The sequence below is a fragment of the Pristiophorus japonicus genome, chromosome 18, assembly GCF_044704955.1.
Source record: "Pristiophorus japonicus isolate sPriJap1 chromosome 18, sPriJap1.hap1, whole genome shotgun sequence".
In the NCBI taxonomy this organism is placed as follows: domain Eukaryota; kingdom Metazoa; phylum Chordata; class Chondrichthyes; family Pristiophoridae; genus Pristiophorus; species Pristiophorus japonicus.
This window is the reverse complement of record NC_091994.1, coordinates 87,901,012-87,914,753: the sequence shown is the minus strand read 5'-3', so window position 1 is coordinate 87,914,753 and position 13,742 is coordinate 87,901,012. Positions and strand designations below refer to the sequence as shown.

General features: G+C 48.4%; 1 protein-coding gene across 1 annotated transcript in view; it reads left to right on the top strand.

Annotated features, from left to right (window-relative positions):
- LOC139229064 (rootletin-like) overlaps positions 1-13,742 on the top strand; it is a 165,186-nt gene that overhangs the window by 60,897 nt on the left and 90,547 nt on the right. Inside the window, exon 7 of the mRNA XM_070860722.1 lies at positions 13,116-13,281. Coding sequence (XP_070716823.1) covers positions 13,116-13,281 — 166 coding nt within the window. The remainder of the gene's footprint in view (positions 1-13,115; positions 13,282-13,742) is intronic.

Here is a 13,742-nt window from a genome sequence, read left to right as displayed (position 1 = left end):
CTGTAAATATGCCACAATCCCAGGGCCCTCTGTAAATATTCCACAATCTCAGGGTCCCCTGTAAATATGCCACAATCCCAGGGCCCTCTGTAAATATTACACAATCCCAGGGCCCTCTGTAAATATTCCACAATCTCAGGGTCCCCTGTAAATATTCCACAATCCCAGGGCCCTCTGTAAATATTACACAATCCCAGGGCCCTCTGTAAATATTCCACAATCCCAGGGCCCTCTGTACATATACCACAATCCCAGGGCCCCATGTAAATATTCCACAATCCCAGGCTCCCTGTAAATATTCCACAATCCCAGGGTCCCCTATAAATATTCCACAATCCCAGGGCTCTCTGTAAATATTCCACAATTCCAGGACTCTCTGTAAATATTCCACAATCCCAGGGCCTCTGTAAATTTTCCACAATCCCAGGGTCCCCTGTAAATATTCCACAATCCCAGGGCCCTCTGTAAATATTCCACAATCCCAGGGTCATCTGTAAATATTCCACAATCCCAGGGCCCTCTGTAAATTTTCCACAATCCCAGGGCCCCCTGTAAATATTCCCGCAATCCCAGGGCCCTCTGTAAATATTCCACAATCCCAGGACCGTCTGTAAATATTCCACAATCCCAGGGCCCCATGTAAATATTCCACAATCCCAGGGCCCACTGTAAATATTCCACACTCCCAGGGCCGTCCGTAAATATTCCCACAATCCCAGGGTCCCTGTAATTATTCCACAATCCCAGGGTCCCCTGTAAATATTCCACAATCCCACGGCCCTCTGTAAATATTCCACAATCCCAGGGCTCTCTGTAAATATTCCTCAATCCCAAGGTCCCCTGTAAATATTCCACAATCCCAGGGTCCCCTGTAAATATTCCAGAATCCCAGGGCCCTCTGTAATTATTCCACAATCCCAGGGTCCCCTGTAACTATTCCAGAATCCCAGGGCCCTCTGTAAATATTCCACAATCCCAGGGCCCCATGTAAATATTCCACAATCCCAGGCTCCCCTATAAATATTCCACAATCCCAGGGCTCTCTGTAATTATTCCACAATCCCAGGGTCCCCTGTAACTATTCCAGAATCCCAGGGCCCTCTGTAAATATTCCACAATCCCAGGGCCCCATGTAAATATTCCACAATCCCAGGCTCCCCTATAAATATTCCAGAATCCCAGGGCCCTCTGTAATTATTCCACAATCCCAGGGTCCCCTGTAACTATTCCAGAATCCCAGGGCCCTCTGTAATTATTCCACAATCCCAGGGTCCCCTGTAACTATTCCAGAATCCCAGGGCCCTCTGTAAATATTCCACAATCCCAGGGTCCCCTATAAATATTCCACAATCCCAGGGCTCCCTGTAAATATTCCACAATTCCAGGACTCTCTGTAAATATTCCACAATCCCAGGGCCCTCTGTGTATATTCCACAATCCCAGTGTCCAGTGTAAATCCACAATCCCAGGGCCCCCTGAAAATATTCCACAATCCCAGGGCCCTCTTTAAATATTCCACAATCCCAGGGCCCTCTGTAAATATTCCACAATCCCAGGGCCCTCTGTAAATATTCCACAATCCCAGGGCCCTCTGTAAATATTCCACAATCCCAGGGCCCCCTGTAAATATTCCACAATCCCAGGGCCCCCTGTAAATATTCCACAATCCCAGGGCCTCTGTAAATTTTCCACAATCTCAGGGCCCTCTGTAAATATTCCACAATCCCAGGGCCCTCTGTAAATATTCCACAATCCCAGGGCCCTCTGTAAATATTCCACAATCCCAGGGCCCTCTGTAAATATTCCACAATCCCAGGGCTCTCTGTACATATACCACAATCCCAGGGCCCTCTGTAAATATTCCACAATCCCAGGGCCCTCTCTAAATATTCCACAATCCCAGGGTCCCCTGTAAATATTCCACAATCCCAACGTCCCCTGTAATTATTCCACAATCCCGGGGCCCCCTGTAAATATTACACAATCTCAGGGCCCTCTGTAAATATTCCACAATCCCAGGGCCCTGTGTAAATAGTCCACAATCCCAGGGCCCCCTGTAAATATTCCACAATCCCAGGGCCCTCTGTAAATATTCCACAATCCCAGGGCCCTCTGTAAATATTCCACAATCCCAGGGCCCCCTGTAAATATTCCACAATCCCAGGGCCCCCTGTAAATATTCCACAATCCCAGGGCGCTCTGTAAATATTCCACAATCCCAGGGCCCTGTGTAAATATTCCACAATCCCAGGGCCCCCTGTAAATATTCCACAATCCCACGGCCCTCTGTAAATATTCCACAATCCCAGGGCCCTCTGTAAATATTCCACAATCCCAGGGCCCTCTGTAAATATTCCACAATCCCAGGGCCCTCTGTAAATATTCCACAATCCCGGGGCCCCCTGTAAATATTCCACAATCCTGGGGTCCCCTGTAAATATTCCACAATCCTGGGGTCCCCTGTAAATATTCCACAATCCCAGGGCCCTCTGTAAATATTCCACAATCCCAGGGCCCCATGTAAATATTCCACAATCCCGGGGCCCCCTGTAAATATTCCACAATCCCAGGGCCCTCTGTAAGTATTCCACAATCCCAGGGCCCTCTGTAAATATTCCACAATCCCAGGGCCCCATGTAAATATTCCACAATCCCAGGGCCCCCTGTAAATATTCCACAATCCTGGGGTCCCCTGTAAATATTCCACAATCCCAGGGCCCCCTGTAAATATTCCACAATCCCAGGGCCCCCTGTAAATATTCCACAATCCCAGGGCCCCCTGTAAATATTCCACAATCCCGGGGCCCCCTGTAAATATTCCACAATCCCAGGGCCCTCTGTAAATATTCCACAATCACAGGGCCCTCTGTAAATATTCCACAATCCCAGGGCCCCATGTAAATATTCCACAATTCCAGGGCCCCCTGTAAATATACCACAATCCTGGGGTCCCCTGTAAATATTCCACAATCCCAGGGCCCCCTGTAAATATTCCACAATCCCAGGGCTCTTTGTAAATATTCCCACAATCCCAGGGCCCCCTGTAAATATTCCACAATCCCAGGGCCCTCTGTAAATATTCCACAATCCCAGGGCCCTCTGTAAATATTCCACAATCCCAGATCCCTCTGTAAATATTCCACAATCCCAGGGCCCCCTGTAAATATTCCACAATCCCAGGCTCCCCGTAAATATTCCACAATCCCAGGGTCCCCTATAAATATTCCACAATCCCAGGGCTCTCTGTAAATATTCCACAATCCCAGGGTCCCCTGTAAATATTCCACAATCCCAGTGCCCTCTGTAAATATTCCACAATCCCAGGGCCCTCTGTAAATATTCCACAATCCCAGGGCCCCCTGTAAATATTCCACAATCCCAGATCCCTCTGTAAATATTCCACAATCCCAGGGCCCCCTGTAAATATTCCACAATCCCAGGGCCCCCTGTAAATATTCCACAATCCCAGGGCCCCCTGTAAATATTCCACAATCCCAGGGCCCCCTGTAAATATTCCACAATCCCAGGGCCCTCTGTAAATATTCCACAATCCCAGGGCCGTCTGTAAATATTCCACAATCCCAGGGTCCCCTGTAATTATTCCACAATCCCAGGGTCCCCTGTAAATATTCCACAATCCCAGGGCCCTCTGTAAATATTCCACAATCCCAGGGCCGTCTGTAAATATTCCACAATCCCAGGGTCCTCTGTAACTATTCCATAATCCCAGGGTCCCCTGAAAATATTCCACAATCCCAGTCCCTCTCTAAATATTCCACAATCCCAGGGTCCTCTGTAACTATTCCATAATCCCAGGGTCCCCTGAAAATATTCCACAATCCCAGTCCCTCTCTAAATATTCCACAATCCCAGGGCCCTCTGTAAATATTCCACAATCCCAGGGTCGTCTGTAAATATTCCACAATCCCAGGTCCCTCTGTAAATATTCCACAATCCCAGGGGCCCCTGTAAATATTCCACAATCCCAGGGTCCTCTGTAACTATTCCATAATCCCAGGGTCCCCTGAAAATATTCCACAATCCCAGTCCCTCTCTAAATATTCCACAATCCCAGGGCCCCCTGCAAATATTCCACAATCCCAGGGCCCCCTGTAAATATTCCACAATCCCAGGGCCCCCTGTAAATATTCCACAATCCCAGGGCCCCCTGTAAATATTCCCACAATCCCAGGGCCCTCAGTAAATATTCCACAATCCCAGGGCCCCTGTAAATATTCCCACAATCCCAGGGCCCTCTGTAAATATTCCACAATCCCAGGGCCCTCTGTAAATATTCCACAATCCCAGGGCCCCCTGTAAATATTCCACAACCCCAGGGCCGTCCGTAAATATTCCCACAATCCCAGGGCCGTCTGTAAATATTCCACAATCCCAGGGCCGTCTGTAAATATTCCACAACCCCAGGGCCGTCCGTAAATATTCCCACAATCCCAGGGCCCTCTGTAAATATTCCACAATCCCAGGGCCCTCTGTAAATATTCCACAATCCCAGGGCCCTCTGTAAATATTCCACAATCCCAGGGCCGTCCGTAAATATTCCCACAATCCCAGGGCCCTCTGTAAATATTCCACAATCCCAGGGCCCTCTGTAAATATTCCACAATCCCAGGGCCCCCTGTAAATATTCCACAATCCCAGGGCCCCCTGTAAATATTCCACAATCCCAGGGCGCTCTGTAAATATTCCACAATCCCAGGGCCCCCTGTAAATATTCCCACAATCCCAGGGCCCTCTGTAAATATTCCCACAACCCCAGGGCCCTCTGTAAATATTCCACAATCCCAGGTCCCTCTGTAAATATTCCACAATCCCAGGGCCCCCTGTAAATATTCCCACAATCCCAGGGCCCTCTGTAAATATTCCACAATCCCAGGGCCGTCCGTAAATATTCCCACAATCCCAGGGCCCTCTGTAAATATTCCACAATCCCAGGGCCCTCTGTAAATATTCCACAATCCCAAGGTCCCCTGTAAATATTCCACAATCCCAGGGTCCCCTGTAAATATTCCTCAATCCCAAGGTCCCCTGTAAATATTCCACAATCCCAGGGTCCCCTGTAAATATTCCTCAATCCCAAGGTCCCCTGTAAATATTCCACAATCCCAGGGTCCCCTGTAAATATTCCTCAATCCCAAGGTCCCCTGTAAATATTCCACAATCCCAGGGCTCTCTGTAAATATTCCTCAATCCCAAGGTCCCCTGTAAATATTCCACAATCCCAGGGCCCTCTGTAAATATTCCTCAATCCCAAGGTCCCCTGTAAATATTCCACAATCCCAGGGCCCTCTGTAAATATTCCACAATCCCAGGGTCCCCTGTAAATATTCCACAATCCCAGGGCCCTCTGTAAATATTCCACAATCCCAGGGCCCCCTGTAAATATTCCACAATCCCAGGGCCCTCTGTAAATATTCCACAATCCCAGGGCCCCCTGTAAATTTTCCACAATCCCAGGGCCCTCTGTAAATATTCCACAATCCCAGGGCCCTCTGTAAATATTCCACAATCCCAGGGCCCCTGTAAATATTCCACAATCCCAGGGCCCCTGTAAATATTCCACAATCCCAGGGCCCTCTGTAAATATTCCACAATCCCAGGCTCCCTGTAAATATTCCACAATCCCAGGGCCCTCTGTATATATTCCACAATCCCAGGGTCCAGTGTAAATCCACTATCCCAGGTCCCACTGTAAATATTCCACAATCCCAGGGCCCTCTGTAAATATTTCACAATCCCAGGGCCCCCTGTAAATATTCCACAATCCCACGGCCCTCTGTAAATATTCCACAATCCCAGGGCCCTCTGTAAATATTCCACAATCGCAGGGCCTCTGTAAATTTTCCACAATCCCAGGGTCCCCTGCAAATATTCCACAATCCCAGGGCCCTCTGTAAATATTCCACAATCCCAGGGTCCCTTGTAAATATTCCACAATCCCAGGACCCCCTGTAAATATTCCCACAAAAACCCAGGGCCCTCTTTAAATATTCCACAATCCCAGGGCCCTCTGTAAATATTCCACAATCCCAGGGTCCCCTGTAAATATTCCACAATCCCAGGGCCCCCTGTAAATATTCCATAATCCCAGGGCCCCCTGTAAATATTCCACAATCCCAGGCCCTCTCTAAATATTCCACAATCCTAGGGCCCCCTGTAAATATTCCACAATCCCAGGGTCCCCTGTAAATATTCCACAATCCCAGGGCCCCCTGTAAATATTCCATAATCCCAGGGCCCCCTGTAAATATTCCACAATCCCAGGCCCTCTCTAAATATTCCACAATCCTAGGGCCCCCTGTAAATATTCCACAATCCCAGGGCCCCATGTAAATATTCCACAATCCCAAGGCCCGCTATAATTATTCCCACAATCCCAGTGCCCCCTGTAAATATTACACAATCCAAGGGCCCCCTATAAATATTACACAATCCCAGGGCCCTCTGTAAATATTCCACAATCCCAGGGTCCACTGTAAATATTCCACAATCCCAGGGCCCCCTGTAAATATTCCCACAATCCCAGGGCCCTCTGTAAATATTCCACAATCCCAGGGCCCTCTGTAAATATTCCACAATCCCAGGGTCCCCTGTAAATATTCCACAATCCCAGGGCCCTCTGTAAATATTCCACAATCCCAGGGCCCTCTGTAAATATTCCACAATCCCAGGGCCCCCTGTAAATATTCCACAATCCCAGGGTCCCCTGTAAATATTCCACAATCCCAGGGCCCTCTGTAAATATTCCACAATCCCAGGGCCCTCTGTACATATACCACAATCCCAGGGCCCCCTGTAAATATTCCACAATCCCAGGGCCGTCTGTAAATATTCCCACAATCCCAGGGCCCTCTGTAAATATTCCACAATCCCAGGGCCCTCTGTAAATATTCCACAATCCCAGGGCCCCCTGTAAATATTCCCACAATCCCAGGGCCCTCTGTAAATATTCCACAATCCCAGGGCCCTCTGTAAATATTCCACAATCCCAGGGCCCCCTGTAAATATGCCACAATCCCAGGGCCCTCTGTAAATATTCCACAATCTCAGGGTCCCCTGTAAATATGCCACAATCCCAGGGCCCTCTGTAAATATTACACAATCCCAGGGCCCTCTGTAAATATTCCACAATCTCAGGGTCCCCTGTAAATATTCCACAATCCCAGGGCCCTCTGTAAATATTACACAATCCCAGGGCCCTCTGTAAATATTCCACAATCCCAGGGCCCTCTGTACATATACCACAATCCCAGGGCCCCATGTAAATATTCCACAATCCCAGGCTCCCTGTAAATATTCCACAATCCCAGGGTCCCCTATAAATATTCCACAATCCCAGGGCTCTCTGTAAATATTCCACAATTCCAGGACTCTCTGTAAATATTCCACAATCCCAGGGCCTCTGTAAATTTTCCACAATCCCAGGGTCCCCTGTAAATATTCCACAATCCCAGGGCCCTCTGTAAATATTCCACAATCCCAGGGTCATCTGTAAATATTCCACAATCCCAGGGCCCTCTGTAAATTTTCCACAATCCCAGGGCCCCCTGTAAATATTCCCGCAATCCCAGGGCCCTCTGTAAATATTCCACAATCCCAGGACCGTCTGTAAATATTCCACAATCCCAGGGCCCCATGTAAATATTCCACAATCCCAGGGCCCACTGTAAATATTCCACACTCCCAGGGCCGTCCGTAAATATTCCCACAATCCCAGGGTCCCTGTAATTATTCCACAATCCCAGGGTCCCCTGTAAATATTCCACAATCCCACGGCCCTCTGTAAATATTCCACAATCCCAGGGCTCTCTGTAAATATTCCTCAATCCCAAGGTCCCCTGTAAATATTCCACAATCCCAGGGTCCCCTGTAAATATTCCAGAATCCCAGGGCCCTCTGTAATTATTCCACAATCCCAGGGTCCCCTGTAACTATTCCAGAATCCCAGGGCCCTCTGTAAATATTCCACAATCCCAGGGCCCCATGTAAATATTCCACAATCCCAGGCTCCCCTATAAATATTCCACAATCCCAGGGCTCTCTGTAATTATTCCACAATCCCAGGGTCCCCTGTAACTATTCCAGAATCCCAGGGCCCTCTGTAAATATTCCACAATCCCAGGGCCCCATGTAAATATTCCACAATCCCAGGCTCCCCTATAAATATTCCAGAATCCCAGGGCCCTCTGTAATTATTCCACAATCCCAGGGTCCCCTGTAACTATTCCAGAATCCCAGGGCCCTCTGTAATTATTCCACAATCCCAGGGTCCCCTGTAACTATTCCAGAATCCCAGGGCCCTCTGTAAATATTCCACAATCCCAGGGTCCCCTATAAATATTCCACAATCCCAGGGCTCCCTGTAAATATTCCACAATTCCAGGACTCTCTGTAAATATTCCACAATCCCAGGGCCCTCTGTGTATATTCCACAATCCCAGTGTCCAGTGTAAATCCACAATCCCAGGGCCCCCTGAAAATATTCCACAATCCCAGGGCCCTCTTTAAATATTCCACAATCCCAGGGCCCTCTGTAAATATTCCACAATCCCAGGGCCCTCTGTAAATATTCCACAATCCCAGGGCCCTCTGTAAATATTCCACAATCCCAGGGCCCCCTGTAAATATTCCACAATCCCAGGGCCCCCTGTAAATATTCCACAATCCCAGGGCCTCTGTAAATTTTCCACAATCTCAGGGCCCTCTGTAAATATTCCACAATCCCAGGGCCCTCTGTAAATATTCCACAATCCCAGGGCCCTCTGTAAATATTCCACAATCCCAGGGCCCTCTGTAAATATTCCACAATCCCAGGGCTCTCTGTACATATACCACAATCCCAGGGCCCTCTGTAAATATTCCACAATCCCAGGGCCCTCTCTAAATATTCCACAATCCCAGGGTCCCCTGTAAATATTCCACAATCCCAACGTCCCCTGTAATTATTCCACAATCCCGCGGCCCCCTGTAAATATTACACAATCTCAGGGCCCTCTGTAAATATTCCACAATCCCAGGGCCCTGTGTAAATAGTCCACAATCCCAGGGCCCCCTGTAAATATTCCACAATCCCAGGGCCCTCTGTAAATATTCCACAATCCCAGGGCCCTCTGTAAATATTCCACAATCCCAGGGCCCCCTGTAAATATTCCACAATCCCAGGGCCCCCTGTAAATATTCCACAATCCCAGGGCGCTCTGTAAATATTCCACAATCCCAGGGCCCTGTGTAAATATTCCACAATCCCAGGGCCCCCTGTAAATATTCCACAATCCCACGGCCCTCTGTAAATATTCCACAATCCCAGGGCCCTCTGTAAATATTCCACAATCCCAGGGCCCTCTGTAAATATTCCACAATCCCAGGGCCCTCTGTAAATATTCCACAATCCCGGGGCCCCCTGTAAATATTCCACAATCCTGGGGTCCCCTGTAAATATTCCACAATCCTGGGGTCCCCTGTAAATATTCCACAATCCCAGGGCCCTCTGTAAATATTCCACAATCCCAGGGCCCCATGTAAATATTCCACAATCCCGGGGCCCCCTGTAAATATTCCACAATCCCAGGGCCCTCTGTAAGTATTCCACAATCCCAGGGCCCTCTGTAAATATTCCACAATCCCAGGGCCCCATGTAAATATTCCACAATCCCAGGGCCCCCTGTAAATATTCCACAATCCTGGGGTCCCCTGTAAATATTCCACAATCCCAGGGCCCCCTGTAAATATTCCACAATCCCAGGGCCCCCTGTAAATATTCCACAATCCCAGGGCCCCCTGTAAATATTCCACAATCCCGGGGCCCCCTGTAAATATTCCACAATCCCAGGGCCCTCTGTAAATATTCCACAATCACAGGGCCCTCTGTAAATATTCCACAATCCCAGGGCCCCATGTAAATATTCCACAATTCCAGGGCCCCCTGTAAATATACCACAATCCTGGGGTCCCCTGTAAATATTCCACAATCCCAGGGCCCCCTGTAAATATTCCACAATCCCAGGGCTCTTTGTAAATATTCCCACAATCCCAGGGCCCCCTGTAAATATTCCACAATCCCAGGGCCCTCTGTAAATATTCCACAATCCCAGGGCCCTCTGTAAATATTCCACAATCCCAGATCCCTCTGTAAATATTCCACAATCCCAGGGCCCCCTGTAAATATTCCACAATCCCAGGCTCCCCGTAAATATTCCACAATCCCAGGGTCCCCTATAAATATTCCACAATCCCAGGGCTCTCTGTAAATATTCCACAATCCCAGGGTCCCCTGTAAATATTCCACAATCCCAGTGCCCTCTGTAAATATTCCACAATCCCAGGGCCCTCTGTAAATATTCCACAATCCCAGGGCCCCCTGTAAATATTCCACAATCCCAGATCCCTCTGTAAATATTCCACAATCCCAGGGCCCCCTGTAAATATTCCACAATCCCAGGGCCCCCTGTAAATATTCCACAATCCCAGGGCCCCCTGTAAATATTCCACAATCCCAGGGCCCCCTGTAAATATTCCACAATCCCAGGGCCCTCTGTAAATATTCCACAATCCCAGGGCCGTCTGTAAATATTCCACAATCCCAGGGTCCCCTGTAATTATTCCACAATCCCAGGGTCCCCTGTAAATATTCCACAATCCCAGGGCCCTCTGTAAATATTCCACAATCCCAGGGCCGTCTGTAAATATTCCACAATCCCAGGGTCCTCTGTAACTATTCCATAATCCCACGGTCCCCTGAAAATATTCCACAATCCCAGTCCCTCTCTAAATATTCCACAATCCCAGGGTCCTCTGTAACTATTCCATAATCCCAGGGTCCCCTGAAAATATTCCACAATCCCAGTCCCTCTCTAAATATTCCACAATCCCAGGGCCCTCTGTAAATATTCCACAATCCCAGGGTCGTCTGTAAATATTCCACAATCCCAGGTCCCTCTGTAAATATTCCACAATCCCAGGGGCCCCTGTAAATATTCCACAATCCCAGGGTCCTCTGTAACTATTCCATAATCCCAGGGTCCCCTGAAAATATTCCACAATCCCAGTCCCTCTCTAAATATTCCACAATCCCAGGGCCCCCTGTAAATATTCCACAATCCCAGGGCCCCCTGTAAATATTCCACAATCCCAGGGCCCCCTGTAAATATTCCACAATCCCAGGGCCCCCTGTAAATATTCCCACAATCCCAGGGCCCTCTGTAAATATTCCACAATCCCAGGGCCCCTGTAAATATTCCCACAATCCCAGGGCCCTCTGTAAATATTCCACAATCCCAGGGCCCTCTGTAAATATTCCACAATCCCAGGGCCCCCTGTAAATATTCCCACAATCCCAGGGCCCTCTCTAAATATTCCACAACCCCAGGGCCGTCCGTAAATATTCCCACAATCCCAGGGCCGTCTGTAAATATTCCACAATCCCAGGGCCGTCTGTAAATATTCCACAACCCCAGGGCCGTCCGTAAATATTCCCACAATCCCAGGGCCCTCTGTAAATATTCCACAATCCCAGGGCCCTCTGTAAATATTCCACAATCCCAGGGCCCTCTGTAAATATTCCACAATCCCAGGGCCGTCCGTAAATATTCCCACAATCCCAGGGCCCTCTGTAAATATTCCACAATCCCAGGGCCCTCTGTAAATATTCCACAATCCCAGGGCCCCCTGTAAATATTCCACAATCCCAGGGCCCCCTGTAAATATTCCACAATCCCAGGGCGCTCTGTAAATATTCCACAATCCCAGGGCCCCCTGTAAATATTCCCGCAATCCCAGGGCCCTCTGTAAATATTCCCACAACCCCAGGGCCCTCTGTAAATATTCCACAATCCCAGGTCCCTCTGTAAATATTCCACAATCCCAGGGCCCCCTGTAAATATTCCCACAATCCCAGGGCCCTCTGTAAATATTCCACAATCCCAGGGCCGTCCGTAAATATTCCCACAATCCCAGGGCCCTCTGTAAATATTCCACAATCCCAGGGCCCTCTGTAAATATTCCACAATCCCAAGGTCCCCTGTAAATATTCCACAATCCCAGGGTCCCCTGTAAATATTCCTCAATCCCAAGGTCCCCTGTAAATATTCCACAATCCCAGGGTCCCCTGTAAATATTCCTCAATCCCAAGGTCCCCTGTAAATATTCCACAATCCCAGGGTCCCCTGTAAATATTCCTCAATCCCAAGGTCCCCTGTAAATATTCCACAATCCCAGGGCTCTCTGTAAATATTCCTCAATCCCAAGGTCCCCTGTAAATATTCCACAATCCCAGGGCCCTCTGTAAATATTCCTCAATCCCAAGGTCCCCTGTAAATATTCCACAATCCCAGGGCCCTCTGTAAATATTCCACAATCCCAGGGTCCCCTGTAAATATTCCACAATCCCAGGGCCCTCTGTAAATATTCCACAATCCCAGGGCCCCCTGTAAATATTCCACAATCCCAGGGCCCTCTGTAAATATTCCACAATCCCAGGGCCCTCTGTAAATATTCCACAATCCCAGGGCCCCCTGTAAATATTCCACAATCCCAGTGCCCTCTGTAAATATTCCACAATCCCAGGGCCCCGTGTAAATATTCCCACAATCCCCGGGTCTCCAGTAAATATTCAGTCCCAGGGACCCTAATAGTATCTGCAGATTGACAAAAGTTACTCTTGGCACTTGGTAATTGTATGGATAGTGGAAATCCAGATCTTTGCACTCTGCCGCTGTAACCCACATTTCTATTGGATTTTTTATGGGTAAGTTTCTTTTTTTAGCTGTAAACATTCTCCTTTTTTGTTAATTCACCCAGTCTGACATCTTCGAGTGTGCTGCCCCTGCCATAGCACAGCCTGCAAGTGGACATTAGGAGGTGGCAGAGACTGCCCAGGCACTTCTTACCGTTGATTTTCTAGGCCTTCCTCCCTCCCCCCACCCACCACCCATTCACCGCCACCCCATTCTGCCCCAGTCTCTCCTGCACCGTTCCTTGCTGAAAAGGTTCAGATCAGGAATGGATTGCCTGACCCAGCTCTGTTGGCTCCTCTTTGCTGTACAGGAAGTGGTGAGTTGAGCTGACTGGCCTGGTTTAATGCGTTTTTTCTCTGGTTCTAGAAGTGCCAGCCTCACCCAAGTGAACTCCATGCTCCGGGAACAGTTGGACCAGGCAAACTCTGCCAACCTGGCCCTCAGTGAGGACATTCGCAAACTGACTGCCGACTGGACCAAGGCCCGCGAGGAACTTGAGCAGAAGGAGGTGGAATGGAGGCTGGAGGAGGAGGTACCGTGCAACACAGTTCAGTGACACCCAAGCTCACGTCAGCATTTACAATATTTCCGTTTCTGCATAACTCAGTCAGACTTGGGACACTGCTGATTATATTCTCAGTATTATACGGACCAAGCTACAGTGGATTATAGAGAACTATATGGATTATAGAGAAGACCTATTGAGGAACAGTGAGATATATTCACTGGGAACAGTGGGTTACAGAGGAGACACATGGGGGAACAGTGGGTAACCGAGGAGACATTTAAACGAATAGTGAGATATAGAGGAGATGCACTAGGCAACCGTGAGATATAAGGATGACCTAATGTGGAACAGTGGAGGCACACTGATATATCCCACGCCCTCACAAACACTCTCATATAGCCCGTACCACTCACTTTCTGTTATACCCCACACCCCTCACTGTAACAGTAATACACCCCATACCCCTAACTGTAACATTCTCTGAT